This window comes from Glandiceps talaboti, chromosome 11, assembly GCF_964340395.1.
Source record: "Glandiceps talaboti chromosome 11, keGlaTala1.1, whole genome shotgun sequence".
NCBI lineage: Eukaryota > Metazoa > Hemichordata > Enteropneusta > Spengelidae > Glandiceps > Glandiceps talaboti.
In genome coordinates, this window is record NC_135559.1 from 1,812,472 (window position 1) to 1,831,237 (window position 18,766).

The 18,766-nt window shown below is 38.4% G+C and overlaps 1 protein-coding gene across 1 annotated transcript; it reads left to right on the forward strand.

Annotated features, from left to right (window-relative positions):
- The first annotated feature begins 1,634 nt into the window (after positions 1 to 1,634).
- LOC144442647 (uncharacterized) lies at positions 1,635 to 8,928 on the forward strand. Its single transcript, XM_078132026.1, has 4 exons — positions 1,635 to 1,711; positions 5,568 to 7,082; positions 7,651 to 7,804; positions 8,185 to 8,928. Exons 2-4 carry the CDS (start codon positions 5,617 to 5,619, stop codon positions 8,926 to 8,928), a joined length of 2,364 nt encoding a protein of 787 aa, XP_077988152.1. The 5' UTR covers positions 1,635 to 1,711; positions 5,568 to 5,616.
- Positions 8,929 to 18,766: the final 9,838 nt, after the last annotated feature.

Genomic DNA, 18,766 nt, shown 5'->3' on the forward strand with positions numbered 1-18,766 from the left:
TATGTGGTGGATGAGGGCCGGGGGGGGGGGCATGAAAAATAATTGGGGTGCAAGGGAGTCTTGAAAATTCTGATGGTCTGAAAAAATGGGTCACATAATATTTTGCTCATGATTTGAACCAAATTTAACCCCAGGAGCAGTCATTTACCAAGTTCATTTGCAAAATTTCTTGCAGATTCACTGCAATAAATTCTTACATGTAAAAATATTGAATTATCATGATGTAGGTGACTTCCAGAGAATATGTGTTTGTGTATGTATGCCTTAATCTCTTGGTTTTTAACACAATGTTCAAGTATATCTTTCTGTGGCTTTCAAAGTGTGCCTTGGAAATGTTACACCACTTAATGGCCTCCTTCCACCTTTGGAGCGGGACACCCCCTCCCACACCCTCCCCACTACCAATCATTGTGGTGCTGTTTTTCTTTCAAATTGAAATTGCAATGGAAAGCCCTGCTGGCTAAGTATATCCAAGTATAGGTTACAGCCCAAAGTATAGTGTACCATACATCTTCAGAATTAATGTGTGTGTGTGTGGGGGGGGGGGGTGCAGATAATTACATATATAAAATATCTGTATTACAGGGATGAGGGGAAAGAATTTGCATCAAATTGTTGGTCACCCCTCCCCACCCCTATTTGTGCTCCTCCCCCTCCCCCTGAAATGAACCTAAGAATTGTTAAAGCTCCCCCTCCCATCGAAGAATGTACGGTTATATTGTAACCCCTCGCATTCTATTGACACTGGACATTTTATTAGTACATATACAGTACATCTCTCTCGATAATCTCAGTGATTATTCAAGTAAAACAGAAAAGTGCAAAAAAGCCTTGGAGATGGACAAAATCAACAACATAAGTAATGCTGTTAATTAGTCAATATTTAGGGTGAATATTCAGCAATATGTAATGAGATAAAGGGAACAAATCAAAGAAAACAACTTGGAAATCAAATTTATTTAACTAGAGAATCATCAAATGTTATCACCGCTGCATGCTCCTAGTGTTCATATTTTAAGAATTTGAAAGCTAACTCTGTTGTAGGCATCAAGCGTAGACCATGCAAGTTAGATTAGATAATTTTGTCACGTACACAGTACAGCACAACGCTGCCCTAAATACCAGGAAATACTTCTCTACATCAAGAACCGTTAACATATGGAAAAGTCTACCAGCAAACGTCGTCAATGCACCGAATATAATTCATTTAACAATGAGTATGACTCTCTGCCGACACACATGACGAACTAATTATCCATGGATACCTTATCCCTCAACTCAACTCAACTCAACTCAACTGAACAGTACAAGTGTATGTGCGAACCACACCCATCATGTGTCAAAACAATGCAAAGTGTCACCTATAAGATAAATGTGTTATTTGGCACCATTCACTTATTATCGGCCAAATATGTCAATATTATCGATATTTTATTAATATTTTATTATTTTCTGATACAAATGTCGGGAAACAAGTGTCTATGGCCTATATATTTGTAAGGTATCCCATTTACCCACTTAACTCTCCCACGTCGACGTCTCCCACGTCTCTCACGTCTCCCACGTACACGAGACGTGCAGTGCTTTCTCTTACAATTACTGCGCAAACTCGCATTAAGGTCACTGAAAACCACCAGGCCATGTACCACACTTCTGCAAAGCTATAAACTCACGAGGTGAGTCGCCATTACAGAAAAACAGAAGACTGTAGGTAAGTAGTCATCATGTCTGTCGACTTCAACTTATTTCCAAATAATTCTCGAAATCGTTATTTACTGAAAAAAAGAAATATTAGTCAATGGTGTATAGTCCTAGCACATACTTCCTTGCCTGTGGTCTTAGGTAGTGGTCTTAGGTAGTTTTTGCAACAGAATGCTTTCAACAAGTGCTTACATGTACTATGGTTTTGAATCTATTATAAATAGTGTGGTCTTTGTTTTGTCCGTGCATTGCCATTGTTTCAGGTCACAGCGTTCGTAAAATCGCTTACCACAAGGACATGTCGCCATAAACATCGAAAGCTACCCATTACATGATGACGTTTCACGTTGCTTTTTTTGTCAACAACACCAGTATCATACTTTCCCTGGTTGTTTTTTTTTATAGTAGGGTCTACTTCAATAATATTACAAACACTAACAACAGAATCCTGAAGACCTTTTTTTCGTTTGTAATGGGTGGGTCATATTTTAGAGAAAACATGCATGGCCGGTAAACGTCAAAACAAGGACCACTATCACTATTGATGTGACGCTTCGCAGATCACATTAGAATATTGATTTAATGAAATCGTAGAGAAAATTGTGAATGATTTGCATTGTATAATTTTTGCATGCCATACCACTTGGGATCGAAAAATAACTGCAGCCAGTATATACATGTATATTCAGAACTAGTCCGTTACGATCATCTCCACCGTGATATGCGTTAGAAAGATATCGTAGAGAAAGACTACACATATAGTAATTAGACTATCAACTTCAGAACAGGATGTTTGTACTCATGGCGGTCAGCTTAGAAGTATGGCGTAGAATGCCTGCCAATATTCGAAAATACAATACTGCAATGACTATATGCAATACTGCAATGACTATATGCGATATGACTACATGCGATGTGACTACATGAGATGACTACATGCGATATGACTACATGAGATGACTACATGCGATATGACTACATGCGATGACTACATGCGATATGACTACATGAGATGACTACATGCGATATGACTACATGAGATGACTACATGCGATATGACTACATGAGATGACTACATGCGATATGACTACATGAGATGACTACATGCAATACTGCGATGCGAGATGATGACATGATATGTGGCGATTTTGTAATGACGTTATGCCATTCGTAGATTATTCAATATGCATAAGGGGTAGACCATTCGATATCCTGGGGGGCTTGGAAGATTGGTGGAGAGTCATTATTTTTTTCCCACCTGCTTGCCTGAGAATTATTTTTTTTCCCCTTCGCCAATGCTGGCAACTTTTTTTTTCTTTGCTTCTTTGAGATATCCGGATTTTTTTTTACGTCAATGTTGAACACCTACATTTGTTGCCACACTTTTCTGTTTGGTTTTGGCACACGGTAATAGAGAGAGTAAAAAGATGTTCTATGACACACATATTATATTTAGAAAACTACATATTTCATACATGTTTGATTTTCAATTAAATAAACATCGTTGACAGTTTTTATGCCATGGTATGGTGACACACTGAAAATACAAATCGGAAACTTGATTGGTGAGCTCAAACATTCAGATAGACCGGTCAGTTTCTCCAGCTTGGGGGATGGGGGGGGGGGGTGTCAGTGTTTTTTTCCATTGGGCCGACAAAAAGTCACTGACCCCCCCCCCCCCCCCTGAATAAAGTTTCATAGCATCTGACAGTAAGTTGTAGAGGGAAGAGCTTTGAGACTGGGATATGTCCACCTCTTGAGTGAGTGTGTGTGAATGGGGGGGGGGTTCTAGGGGGTCTCCCCTAGAAACCCTCGAGGATTTTTACTTCTAAAGGCAATGTTTAGGCTATTCACAGACACTTTCAGACAATAATTTACAAATTTTACAAGACAGCTCTAACATGTAAAAAGCAACTCTGTGAGGTTGAAACATTTTTGAAATAAAGTTTCATAGCATCTTGACAGTAAGAGTTGGAGGAAAGAACTTTGATTTGAGACTGGAACATGTCTACCTCTTACGGGGGGGTTCTTGGGGGTCCCCCCTAGAAGCCCTGGGTTGTTTTTTTACTTCTAAAGGCAATGTTTAGGCTATACAACTCATTGGGAATGTCGTTTGTTCCACAAGCTTTCCCGCTATGACAAGACCTAATTGCCTTTGTAACATCTTCATGTGTTATTACAATATCATCAATTACTGGAAGGCTATCATCACAATTATGAACTCTGTCAAAATCTCTAATTAAGTGTAACTCTTGTAAGATTTGTTCATGAAAAGAGTTTCTAACATCTGTACTCTCCTCTAAGGCAACATTCATTTTTCCTTATGTATTCCAGTAGTGTCTCAAGTTACTTTTAATAACAACTTCATTACTGCTTACATGTCTATTACCACCCAGACAATCATATATACAAACCTTCCTAGACTGTGGTTTCTGACCTTTTAAATTTTTCCAGAATAACTTGCATGATTTCCCACCAGCTGAGCAATTTCTACACTACGCTTAACTTGGTAATATAAGATTTTGGAATTAACTAATTTACTTGCCCTTTTTTTACGATCAACATAGGTGGACCAAAGTTCATTTCCAGTGGATTCATCCTTGCAGTCAGATGGGGTCTTTGCCCATTTTCTATATTTTCTACATGCCTCTCGTCTATCATTAATTAAATCTTCAATCCATTACTGATAAGACTTCAGCAGCAACTCAGACAAGGAGTTGGTTATCACCTGCTACACAAACTTAATATTAGCTCCGGTAGAGGACTGCTAATCCTGTATATGTCAAACACTGAGTCAACATTTTGACAGCTAAAGGGTATAAGTGTCAATAAACGAGGAGGCGTAGCCCCGAGTTTTTGGCACTTAACCCTACCGAACGAGTTGTCTATCTTACTTTGGCTCAAACGGACACTCGTACAGAAAAAAATATATTAGTATAATAAAATAAAATAAAAAATCTACCTACCCCACCTATTCTAAAATTGAGTGTAATCGGAACCACACAATTTTTTTTATCAAGCCTTATATTGGAATGTGGTTTTCTGTAAGTATTTTCATCTGAAAAAAATTAAAAAACAACTGATAAATTCAGCTTGTGCCACTTTAATTACTGGAGTTAGTTGTACGATATCTGATGTCTGTGTCCTTCCGAGACAATCCGTACTTCGGTAATAACTGATATATCGTCGTATCGTTATGTACGTGATTGAAGGCAAGGCAACTCGGTTTGTCAACTGAAACTACAAGAGGGGAGTCGGTGTATCTGACATGCTAAGAAAGCTATCATGGCCATGCCGTGAAAATCGTAGGCCAGTGAGTAAACTAACTTTCCTATACAAAGCTACAAATAATCCAAGGTGACAAACTATCAGAATCATCACCATGTTATACTGGGGGAAGTGTGTCTGGTTCTTCCCCCATCCCGATCATCATCAAGAAAAACCTCTATATTCACTTATTCCTCGGTCAATTCCTGAATGGAATGTTTTATCATTATCCATCCGACAAGCAAATACTATGGACAGTTTCAAATCTGCTCTCTCCAGCATTGATATCACCGACTGTGCTCACCTGAACACGAGTGATATCTAAAGGACGCCTCCAGCGTTACGCCTCCGTGATTATAATCCTTTTAGATGTTTCCACAGTTTACAAGTAGAAGTGTGCTTATATATGTGTTTATGTATACACAAACATATATATACCCACATAGATAGATAGATAGGTAAGGGGTTTGGGTCTGAGGTACAAGCTATAAGAATCTAATAGTTATTTATCCCACATAGAATTATTGATCTCGCCCCTTACATGTGTACCTGGCACATGTACCAACTTTCACAACATCGTGATTTTTGCTATTTTATAGGTCTTGACAGTTAAGACAACCAGACAAGGAAACCACTTTGAAAATCAGGATGGCATCAATCGAAATTGATGATCCCAAATTACAGACACTTGTTACCAAGGCGACAGAGGATGGAAAAAGATACAAACAAAAAGATATGAGAATAAGTATTGATCTAGTTGATGCGGCTAAAAAACAACTCGATTTTCTGAGGCTAGTTCATACTTATCCAAGTCTAGTCAACAACGATGCATGTATCCTGAATGCTATTCGCAGGTATGAGATGTTATGGCTCCCTCTCGCGGCCAAACACCCATCACCTGACCTTGTGGCACCATTGGATGTTGAGTGGATCTGGCATGTTCACATGCTAGCCCCTCAAGAATATGGAAATGACTGTGTCGCATTGGTTAATGCATTTGTTGACCATCAACTACACAGTGCTAAAGCAAGAAACAAAGGGTTACTTAAAGCTGAGGCAATATGGCAGAGGTTATATCAGGATGAGCCCTTTGTTGTTGATCTAGTAACACCTCCAACATCAAGTGTGGATTATGAGAGCAAGATTAGCTATGACCTCAAGGCAGCTGTGAATCGACAGAAGTTATTTTATTACCAGGTTAGCCTTCCGCATTATAAATTCACCAGTTTCTTAAAGAATGGCCTACAGAGGTACAAGAAACTGTTGTATTTGAAGAAATGTAACCCTGAGCTGTTCCTTGTTCCTTGTTATGATGTGGATCTTATCTGGCATTCTCATCAACTGCATCCTCGCCTCTACAAGATGGAGACAGAAGCCATACTGGGCAAGACCTTCAACCATGATGACTCTGTCAATGAAAGATCTGTCGGATCCAAACTTGTCACTTCTGATGCCATGACTAGACAACTGTGGAAAGCCGCATTTAAAGAGGATTTTGCTGTCAGCGGTGCCATGTACAGAGGCAACCCACCCACTGGACTAAACCAACTGAACTACCAAGATCGCTTGATTCTTCCTACCAAAGTCTGCAAAGTACACATTGACCGAATCGCTGTAGAACAGTCCATAGAGGAACGTCGTTTTGTCTTGACATGTAAGCTTGCAGGTAGCTTCTTTAACATTTTTAAGTTGAAAGGCCCCCAGCATATTTGGGAAGCACAACCTGGTGGAAGACTTGCTAGATTCACGTTCAACAGCACTGAACATTCATCGTTGGTGTTCAAAATGATGACGCCCGGTGCATTTTGCTCATCTGGGAATCTGATTGGAATCGCTACCCTTGACTTTCGAAAGGCTCTGGATGACTTAATTATCAATGGTAATGAAAGTGAAACGCACACTCTCCCACTTACACTTGAAGACAACCCTCAGAGCAGTAACTCCGTTACCATAACATTCAGAATAGTGTCTTTAAAGGAGGGTGAATCCCAATTAAATGTCAACATTGGGAAGTACGAAGTACCACCAAACTTAACTCAAGAGTCTGCTGGCACATATTTACCAAATCCAGTCAGAACGAGGCTGTCTACAGGCATGGTTGAAGCCAAACATAGGTAATGAATTCGAAGATTATGTTATCATATTGTAAACTATCATAAAATATTATAATTCCCTAGAAAGTAATTCAGGTATCCAGTCGTGCGGATTGATTTTCCTCTACCACGCCTGATATTTTGCTAGCAGTCATTTACTTTAATGGAGCTTCGGACACAAACCAGGTGCAGCTTTTTTTCATTTTCAATTTTTCCCGCTGTAAGGTGATGTCAATTGCATCACCATGTGATGTAGTACCAACTCAGACAGTTGAGCTATACGACGTAAATGTCTCATAATCTTTCAATGTTTCCAGTTTGTTATTTAAGTTTTTAAAGGGAAAATATTAGCCCCAACTTTGATATTTTTCTCAGTTTAATACTAATCATCTCACAAGGTAGGGCTTACGTGTTCACCTGGCTGTTTCGTAGTCGTTCACTCGGTTGTCATTTTACACAAAAGTTGTGTTTTCTAGACAAAATATTTATTCAAATAAAGAATGAATAACGCCCGGAGACGTCAGCAAGTCTACCATTACTGTCAAGTTTTGTTAATATTTATAATGCATGATTTTCATTTCAATTATAGAGTAAACAATCACTATGGCCGCCATGTGTTCACAGTTCGGATGATGCACTGTCCTTCAATGAAGTTCTCCGTTATAGAGGTGTTAGACAGTAAAGATAATCTTACTGCAGTATCTCAGTCAGTTGGAAGTGACACTGTACCAAAAGCTAACCAGGTAAGCGTCAGAGAGAGAGAGAGAGAGAGAGAGAGAGAGAGAGAGAGAGAGAGAGAGAGAGAGAGAGAGAGAGAGAGAGAGAGAGAGAGAGAGAGAGAGAGAGAGAGAGAGGGGGGGGGGGGAGGGGGGGAAAGAGAGACTTTTGCAAAGAGACATGCAGATGGTCAGACAGACAGAAAAAGACTACATGTCTCTGCCTTACTGACTGACTGGCAGAGAAAGGTGTGGGGAAAAGGGAAAGTGGGGGAAGGGAGGGGCTGAGAGAGATTGTGAGATGGAAATTGGCTCAAAATAATTTGGGGAGATTTTACCAATGAACGCTCGCTACACACCATTTTAAATCTTTTAATTGATATATATAATTTCCTCCGAATATTTAGATTCCTGGTAGTGGATTCAGCGTTACTTTTGATCCTAAATCTGGTCAACGAGCCATGCTCATTAAAGGACCAACTGATGACTGGGGTGTTTGTATTGGTAAATGGTGTGGGTTTCGCAAAGGTGTGCCGGGAGTTCCCGGTGACAAGAATGCAAGGCGACGTGGTGTAAAAGGAATTCCAGGTAATCCAGGACAATTACAAGCCCGGTTTTACGGTCTTCAGCTGTGTGATAAATTAAAACTGAAGCAAAGTGGTCACACATTTCATCTGGGCAACCAGGTTTCACTGAGTGCAAGAACAGGCAAGGTCAAAGTTGGCAAGATTGAACAGGATGCACCACAAGTTGTAGCATTGGCTTTCACTATTGGGGTACTTCACATTATGTGTCAGCCAAAGCCACGGACACCAATCAACTATAAAGACAAGCCACGTTCCACAGACCCTGATACCTTGCCATTTTTTGTGGCCGCTGGGTATTGGTGTTATGTTCCCTACCATCCTCTATACATATCATCAGCAGGTGGTTTAATTGACAGTGGTGGAGGAGAATTTGCCGACTACGGTGGAGGGGATGCTGGAGATGCTGGATATGCTGGAGATGCTGGAGAATGCGGTGGTTGTGGTGCATGTGGCGGGTGTGGAGGTTGTGGCGGTTGTGGCGGTTGTGGTGGGTGTGGGGGTGGTGGGTGTGGGGGTGGTGGGTGTGGGAGTGGTGGGTGTGGGGGTGGTGGGTGTGGTGGATGAGGAACACTTTAAAAATCGTCTGATTTTCTTGTTAATAATATGACAAAGAACGGAATCTGCATGTACTATGTTTGCCGGCCCTGGGGGGTCCAAGGACAGCCTTTGGATTGTCTGGGAAAGCCTTGACAGTTCCACATTTTGATAATTTGGAGTTCTGGAGAGGCATTTCATCATTTCACATCACACAAATTTTGTGCGTTTGCCAAGACCAAATAGAAACTCTATTTCATCGCTATTGTTGTCACACTGGTCCATCAATGCCTCATGGAACTTAGCAGACATACATATTTATTAGATACATACTGAATATGCATAACACCTAAGTGCTTATTACCTTCAGATAAATATTAAGATGAATATTAAGTGTGTATCTAACAAAGTCTGCTAAGTCCCATGAGGTAACAGTGTGTCATTGTGAGAACGATATAGATGAAACAGAGTTTTAATTTGGTCTTGACAATTTAGTTTGATATATTATAATTTCCTGAAGCTGACGTTCGCATTGTTTCTTGACCAAGTATGCTAATTAACTATGTATTTTTGTATACAAGTGCATGTGTTTATTTTAAACTTTCAACTTTTAATTATTCTTCTTTCGAGCTCTCAACCTATGACATTCATTTCAGATTTATATTGGATTGTATATAATGAATCAGAATTCAGATACGTCATTTTATCATGATCTTATTTTTCTTGTAACTTGACTGGCGATTTTCACGACCCGCTACTTCTTTCACCCAGTACTTGGTTTGCATGGACTATGCTGGACTATATTAGACAATATTGGACTATATTTGACCATATTTGACTATAGTGGATAATATTTGACTATGTTGGACAATATTGTACCATATTGGAAAATATTGGAGCATATTGGACAATATTGGACCATGTTGGACAATATTTGACTATAGTGGACAATATTGTACCAAACTGGACAATATTGGACCATGTTGGACAATATTTGACTATATTGGACAATATTGTACCAAATTGGACAATATTTGTCTATAGTGGACAATATTGGACCATATTGGACAATATTGGACCATGTTGGACAATATTTGACTATAGTGGACAATATTGTACCATATTAGACAATACTGGGCCATGTTGGACAATATTTGACTATAGTGGACAATATTGTACCATATTGGACAATATTGGACCATGTTGGACAATATTTGTCTATAGTGGACAATATTGGACCATATTGGACAATATTGGACCATGTTGGACAATATTTGACTATAGTGGACAATATTGTACCATATTGGACAATATTGGACCATGTTGGACAATATTTGACTATAGTGGACAATATTGTACCATATTGGACAATATTGGACCATATTGGACAATATTTGACTATAGTGGACTATATTTGACTATAGTGGATAATATTGGACCATATTAAACAATATTTGACTATATTGGACTATATTTGACTATATTTGACTATATTTGACTATAGTGGACAATATTGGACAATATTGGACTATATTGGAGTATATTTGACTATAGTGGACTATATTTGACCATATTAGACAATATTTGACTATATTGGACTATATTTGACTATAGTGGACAATATTGGACCATATTAGACAATATTTGACTATATTGGACAATATTTGACTATAGTGGACAATATTGGACCATATTGGACTATATTTGACTATAGTGGGCAATATTTGACTATATTGGACTATATTTGACTATAGTGGACAATATTGGACCATATTTGACTACATTGGACAGTATTTGATATATTTGACTATATATTAACATATATAATGTGCTTTCATATAAAGGACTTATATTAATGATTCAAAATTTTATCATTTCAGTATACAAAGATTCAATAATTTTCGTATGTTTTATTTCTCAACGTTAGCTTATTGCAGTTATGCAATTTGATTATTATTTCACTTTAATAGTAGAATGACTTTCTTATGTTATTTTCGTTTCTTACTAGTGTTTCAACGACATACTTAAGTTGTTAAATGGTTTTTCCTCCTGTTAGTATTTTAAAGTAGTGGGACACTATTTTCGTGAGAAAGGGGGGGGGGGGGTTCTTTATATGATCCACAAATGTTAACTTTGGCATGTTTTACCAACCACAGCGTTATCGATTCATATTTTGATTTATCTGCTTATCTCAAATTAATTGGAATTATCTCTAGTAGCTAACCATTGTCAAGCGTTTTTGTAAAATATAGACTAATACTTGTAAGCAAGTTGACTTGTTAACCAGATTTAGATTACTATTTGCATTCACATTAGTAATTAGCTCATGCTTTTCCGTGTGATTTAAAGATTACATAATATAGGTGGCGCATGGACCCCAAAAAGCACCACCAATTTGCTGCTAATAAATTCCATTTGAAATAAGACAAATACAGTATACACATAGTTTTAATAACTTGATGACCTGCATGGGTGCAGTAACATGTTAGTATGGACAGAGCGTCGCATCTAGTCTCGGTTACACAGACATTCCACCCCCACCCCCACTCCCACAGAGAAGTGAGCCATCAACGGTGAGGGTGGGTAACCGAGACTACGTTGAAGCACAGACCCTCCAACAACTATGGTCGAAACAGCGAAATGTATAACCATAGACCCTCCACCAACTATGGTCGACACAGTGAAATGTATAACCCACATTTGCAGTGTTGACGTTGCAGAAGGATATGATTGAACACAACATTAATCTTCACCTGCTGTACTTCACACATCTCAGTCTGTCTTCGTCATGATCATGGTTTGGTTTAGACTGTAAGATACATCGTGCCTTTCCGCCCTCACCAGCCTCCTCTCACAGTGGGAGGGGGTTGGCCAATGTGTGAGGGCTCCCTGTCATAGCGTACCTTATACAGACTGGGTTTGATTTAAATTTGTTGTCAATTATAATGATTGATCTCAAATAACATACAAATATAATGGTATAAAAATACTTTACTTTGAGATAACCTAGCTGGTAGCAAGAAAGTGAATATTGACATGATGGATATGATGTATTACTATTGGTAAACGGTTTCCATCAATGAGCACTGTACGAAGATGGTGTTATCCTACTTTGACAGTTGGCGGCGATCATTCCCAGAACAAACAAAACGAAAATCGATAATAAACGAAAGAAACTGGGGTAAATTAAAGAAATCGAGCTGTATTCGCCGAGGCTGGTGCAATATATACACGATAGCCCGACCCGTACTTGCACGAGGCTGGTGCAATATATACACGATAGCTTGACCCGTACTTGCACGAGGCTGGTGCAATATATACACGATAGCCCGACCCGTACTTGCACGAGGCAGGTGCAATATATACACGATAGCCCGACCCGTACTTGCACGAGGCTGGTGCAATATACTAGTATACACGATAGCCCGACCCGTACTTGCACGAGGCAGGTGCAATATATACACGATAGCCCGACCCGTACTTGCACGAGGCTGGTGCAATATATTATACACGATAAAACCCGGCCCGTTCGTACACATTAATCTTTTGGTATTAAAGGTAAACTTTCTTGGCCAAATAAAAACGAATAAAGTTAAAAAAACAACTGAATAACCGACCCGGGAGATGAATCCTAACGGCACGCTACTGCAAGTGTTGGAAAGATAGTATAGTTGAATATGGACATGGTAAGAATTGGGTCATTATTTACTTCTGTTACCCAGTCTGAAAGCAGGACTAGTCCTGATACTATGACCAGCAAACTTGTGAAAACACTTGAGTAGTTCTGAAACAATCACTCGCCACAGTCACTCAGAATATTCATACCACAAAAGCGTTAGACCGTTTGGTGGTCTTAGTGTCTGGTGCCATGGTGTGAGTGTAAGGCAAACATCTTGCAGACGTCATTAATCTAGAATTGACGTCAGAAATCATTGTTGTGTAACATTATTCTTTAGTTAATTCCATTCTTTTGTAGCAGTAAATAAAGCCGGCAGTGATTCATCGGTCACCTTGTTGAAAATGATTAAGTTCAACGCACGAAAGTTCAATTTTCAGTGAGGCTAGCTAGTTTCGGTACTTGTGCGCACAGTATACATGTAACAGAGGTTATGATGTGTGTAGGTTATCGGGGTCATAGTGAGTACCATACGCAAGCCCAGGACGTAAGCCTGCCTCGAAAGGTCATAAGTCCAGGTCATACGCTTAAAGTTTGCAACACACAGTCGGATGATGACTTGCACTTCTGTAGTAGCTTTCGCTTACGAACATAGTGGTGGCACGTGGTGTCCACATGCATACCGTATTAGTTACATGTATTACCTTCAAAATCCCTATTCTGAAATACTTATTTTGAGTCTGCATCAGCTTGCTTTACGTAACTACCGGTGATGCGATTAGTCTAAAACCAGCAATCAATGAGCCGTGAATTTCAAAACTAATCAACAGAAAAAAACACCATCTGAGAACTAAAAATCCTACAAGTTGTATCACTGCAAGGTATCAAGATGACCAACCGTGGCTATTTTCACCAGTCTCTTTAACGCAGACCAAATCGGTTGCAAACTAAAAGATGTGTATTACCAGTGGTACTTAATAACATAAGTACATGAACACACACATTATATTAACCACTGGTTTTAGATCGAGTGTATGATGTGTTATTCATGGAGTATTGCTATAGGCTTATATTTCTCAATTGTTGATTTGTTTGTATATTTGTATTGTAAACAAGGCATGTATGTAGTCTAAGTACTCTCTGCATGGAACCCTCTCTTTTCAAACATAGTATAGTTATACATCATTGTGTAAGCGGTTAAATTTCCCTTTCCGGGTTCATCCATGTTGTTAGCTATGTTCTGTATGTCAGATTTTGTGTCATTATCTCATCAAATTATCTCTATTATTGAGGATCTGGGGATAAAGTGCATGACTATCATTCTTTTAGTGAAACCATAGAAACGCCATTAATATATTGTTAAACCCGGAGGTCATTCACCAATATAAGTTCCTTTTAAAAAAATGTACATTGTACTATCATTTGTGAGTGCCTTGAGCTGTCAGGAGAAAAGGCGCATCATAGATTTTCATTATGTTATTATTGTTGTTGTTGTTGTTGTTGTTGTTGTTGTTGTTGTTGTTGTTGTTGTGGTGGTGGTGGTGGTGGTGGTGGTGGTGGTGGTGGTGGTGGTGGTGGTGTTGTTGTTGTTGTTGTTGTTGTTGTTGTTGTCATTTACAATATAAATTCACGAAATCCCTAAAAAGTGGCATATCAGTAAATTTGAATGCTGGTTATCATAACTTACTTTTTTTCTAATTTTATTTTTGTGTGTTCATTTTGAATGGTTATCCAGTAAATCTAAAATTCCCTTGTAAATCATGATCATTTGTGATTCATACAATTTCAAATATAATCAGTTCCATTCATGTCACCTCAGTTAAAGTAAAACCAAACTGTCTCTATTTGCAGTTTTTTACCCGCGTTTGCCAAGTTTAATTGTCTTGTCTCAAACACGGCATGCCCATATATTTTTTCATCCAATTTTACTCATCTACCAAATATTTGCACATAAAAGTGTGCCATTTAAGATGTATGTATGTATGTATGTATGTATGTATGTATGTATGTATGTATGTATGTATGTATGTATGTATGTATGAATGTCTGTCTGTCTGTCTGTCTGTATGTATGTATGTATGTATGTATGTATGTATGTGTGTATGTGTGTATGTGTGAATGTCTGTATGTATGTATGTATGTATGTATGTATGTATGTGTGTATGTGTGTATGTGTGAATGTCTGTATGTATGTATGTATGTATGTATGTATGTATGTATGTATGTCTGTCTGTCTGTCTGTCTGTCTGTCTGTCTGTATGTATGTATGTCTGTCTGTCTGTCTGTCTGTCTGTCTGTCTGTCTCTGTCTGTCTGTCTGTCTGTCTCTGTCTGTATGTACATGTATGTATATGTATGTATGTATGTATGTATGTATGTATGTATGTATGTATGTATGTATGTATGTATGTATGTATGTATGTATGTATGTATGTATGTATGTGAATGCGTGAGTGAGTATGTGTGTGTGTGTGTGTGTGGATGTGTGTGTGTGGGGGGGGGTTAGGTAGCTGCATATATGTATATATATATATTTATATATTGTGAATATTATTGGGCATTTGTAGAGAGTTTTTACTTTTCAAAGTCCCTTTATGCGCATGTACGTACACCCAGACATCAGGCGTAAAACGCGTGGCCCTGCCACACAATTACTTTACGACGGTGGACCAAGGCCTGATAAGAATAGATGACGCTAATACGTTTGAGCCGAACAATGGGAGCCGTAACACTATGTACCACTTTGTAGGCCTACCACTTCAATACATTCCTCCGACCTGCAAGGTACAGTACAGATGAGTTCTCAACTGTGGTGAAGACGAATATCATAAGTCCTGCACCTTTCCAATTAATAATAGCAAAGGTAAGTGATTTGATGTCATCCAAGTGAATTCTTATATATAACAAGACTATAGTTGTTTTACTATAAGTATGGAGAGTTACTTTATAATTGACTAGAGTACAGATTTTGTTTATTTTAGATGAGAATCAAACACTAAAGTGTCTACTTGGTGTTAAGTACAAATTAGTTTCAAACCTGACAATGTGATATTGGTCATTGCGACTCAGGGTCATGTCACGATCGTGATGTACTTGCACTGTTATAGCCTGAATTGTTATAGCCCTAATGCGAATAATGATCTTGACATTGATTCCATCGTAAAGGTCAAGTTCACATTTAATAGCATTAATACTTTGGCGCGTGAAAAACAATATATTGTCATTGATACGTCATTCCCTTTGTTGCATTATTATTTCAATTAAATGACATTGTATTTAGCGCCCCCCCCCCCTCGTTATTAGAATATCTATTTCTGCAAGACATGGAAGTGTCGACCTCGTTTTCATACCACAACACCTGTTCAGCTTACAAAAAGGTCCAAAAATGTTCTCTTTCTTGAACGCTATTTGGTGGACTCAAATACATGGGTTTAATAACCCAGAACTATAATTTTTGCGGCAATATAATTATAGCTCCATAATTCATCGACAGAACGATTTTCTATGTGTTTACTTGTTATTCACATAAAAGAGGATTTTAGCTCAAGTTTTTTCTTCGATATCAGAGTTCCTAATTGGTAGGCCTGTCGTTATTAGTTTTATGTTTATACTCACCATAATGTGTTATGACGTCACAGATCATTTTATTTTATGAGAGATTACGACTACATTTTTATATACATCAAAATAAGTTAATACAACGTAACAAGTTTTGAAGCTTGGAGATATAAAGAAGGAACACTATCGAGAGTCTTAAAAAGTGAGTCACACAAAAATGGCAGTGTCCGTAACGTTGTCGTGTGTATATAATAGCAATACTAGTACTATTGCAGCTATAGTAAGGTCGCTTTGGTGTGATAAGCCTAGTTAAGGAACTAAGGGTGCTCATTGTACAAAAGTGTATACGTTTTATGTATTATAGAAACTACAATGTAGTATGTATCCCCTAGACTCTGATGGGATGGAGTAATGTCTGCAACGTGTAGTGTCCGTAACATGCAGTGTCCGTAACATGTAGTGTCCGTAACATGCTGTGTCCGTAACATGTAGTGTCCGTAACATTAGTGTCCGTAACATGTAGTGTCCGTAACATGCAGTGCTAGAAACACAAATTAACCTCTTCATACTGAAAAGGGGGAACAAATGATACTTTAAATTTAAAAGTTAAAGTTATTATCAACTTATTTTCTGAACTACCTTCGAGGAATACTTATAATAATAATAATGTTGGTTTCTTTCTTACTCCGTGCTCAAAGCGCTTTACAATTATTACCCCTGGCTCGGAAAACAACGACCCTTTAGTCTTCCTCAACTCCCCAGGGAGCATACAATCCATTGCTGCCATTTAAGCGCATAGGATTAAAACCTTCACATTGCAACCTCCATCCTACCAGGTCCCCAGTTATACAGCTGGGTTGACTGAGGCACATTCGTGGTTCAAATCTTGCCCAAGGACTTTAGCCACTCAGAAACAAACAGCAGGCAGCGACGGGGCTCGAACCTGCAACCTGTAGATTCCAAGCCGGTCACGCTAGCCATTCACCCATCATGACTCCACATTTCACTTTAAAAACTGTTAGGGAATTTTCCATTTTTGCTCCCTAGCCCAACATAAGTGAGGCACTGACTGTGAAAGTGATATATGCGTAACACCATTAACTAAGTAAACCTAGTATTGAAACCTTGAGGTGTAGACTTTGCATGCTGGGAGAACCGGAAAATCGACTATTGAGGTAGCACTTTGCATCAAGGACAAAATTTCCCTGAAAATCACAAATGTATTTTTTCCTTCACTATTGCTACTATACACACGATTGTGCTGTCTGAAACAATTTTCAATTTTGGAAAGGGTGGGGATAGGGGTCTGAGGCCTAACTAAAAAGCCTCGGAATTTAGTGTTTTTTATTCTACTTTGAACTGTTGATCTCACACCTTACCACCAAGGGCTCTTAACTGGTCTATGTACAAGTAAAATGGGATCCTGTTTCCACAACGACTTTTCACTGTTTTTGTTGTACTTCGATGTATTGGCCTTTTTTCAAAAAAAATGTCTGCTCTAGTGTCACTTACTTTAACAGAACAAAAATACGTTTCAAGTTACGTTCGAACATTGTACAAATACGAAACTAGAATACTGGGATGAATTGTTTACACACTGCAGAAGTTACTACAAAACTAGACATCTCACACAAGGTGTCTTGTTACAAATTACAACCACAGACATCAGACCTCTGACAAACGGAACCTGGTACAAAAAAAAGAAAAACAACAGAATTGGATTAATAAAACTTGGCATAGCATGTTGGAAGTACAGAGACAAGTATTACATTTCATGGTTTGATAAGAACAGTTGTATGGCTTCTTTATAATGTACACGAATTACCTTGTTGGGAATTTCTAACTTGCTTGTGAACATAAACTAATATAATGTAAAGATGCCATACAACTGTTCTTTTCAAATGATTGAATGTAATAATTGTCTCTCTGTATTTTCAAAATGCTGTGCCAAGAGTTATTAACCCAATTCACTTGTTTACTTTACCTGTTTGTAGCAGGTTCCATTCGTCGAAGGTCTGATGTCGGCGGTTGTACATACAACTTTAAGTACAGCGTTACTGATAGTGTGCAAGCATATACAATGATGCATTTTATCTTACTAGTCAAGTCGTTGTATAGTCATACAGTACAGACGTTATGATGATTGTACAACAGCAATTAGAGTTCTGCTAGCGCTTTAGGGGTGAGATCAATAGTTCAATGTAGGATAAAAAAAACTAAATTCTTTTACCTTGGGGGTGGAGGTTGAGCCATGATTTTAGTTCTCATCCTACAAAATCGATTGAACTTTTAATGGATGTTTTGTACCCCTAAATACAAATAGTCCTTTTGAAAATGTCAAATTGAGAATGGAAGAATTTTTGCTATAGAAAATGCATGGCACTAAAATAAAGTAAAGTGTCAACAAAAGAACTATTCTTTACTCACTACATACAGGACAGGCTTTATATTCACGATACTACTATATACTGACTTGAAATTTTGAAGCAATTTTCAATTTGGCCAATTTTATTAGAAGGGAGGGGGGGGGGGGTCCTGAGGCCTAAGTATAAGAATTTAGATTTTTATCCATTTTTAACTTTTGATCTCGCTCCTTAGAAGTTTATGTACTGAAACATCGACAACCATGATATTGATCGGAGGAATATCCGAAAAGAATAAAGTAAACAGGATCGCCGGTGTAGTTGAAGCTCCG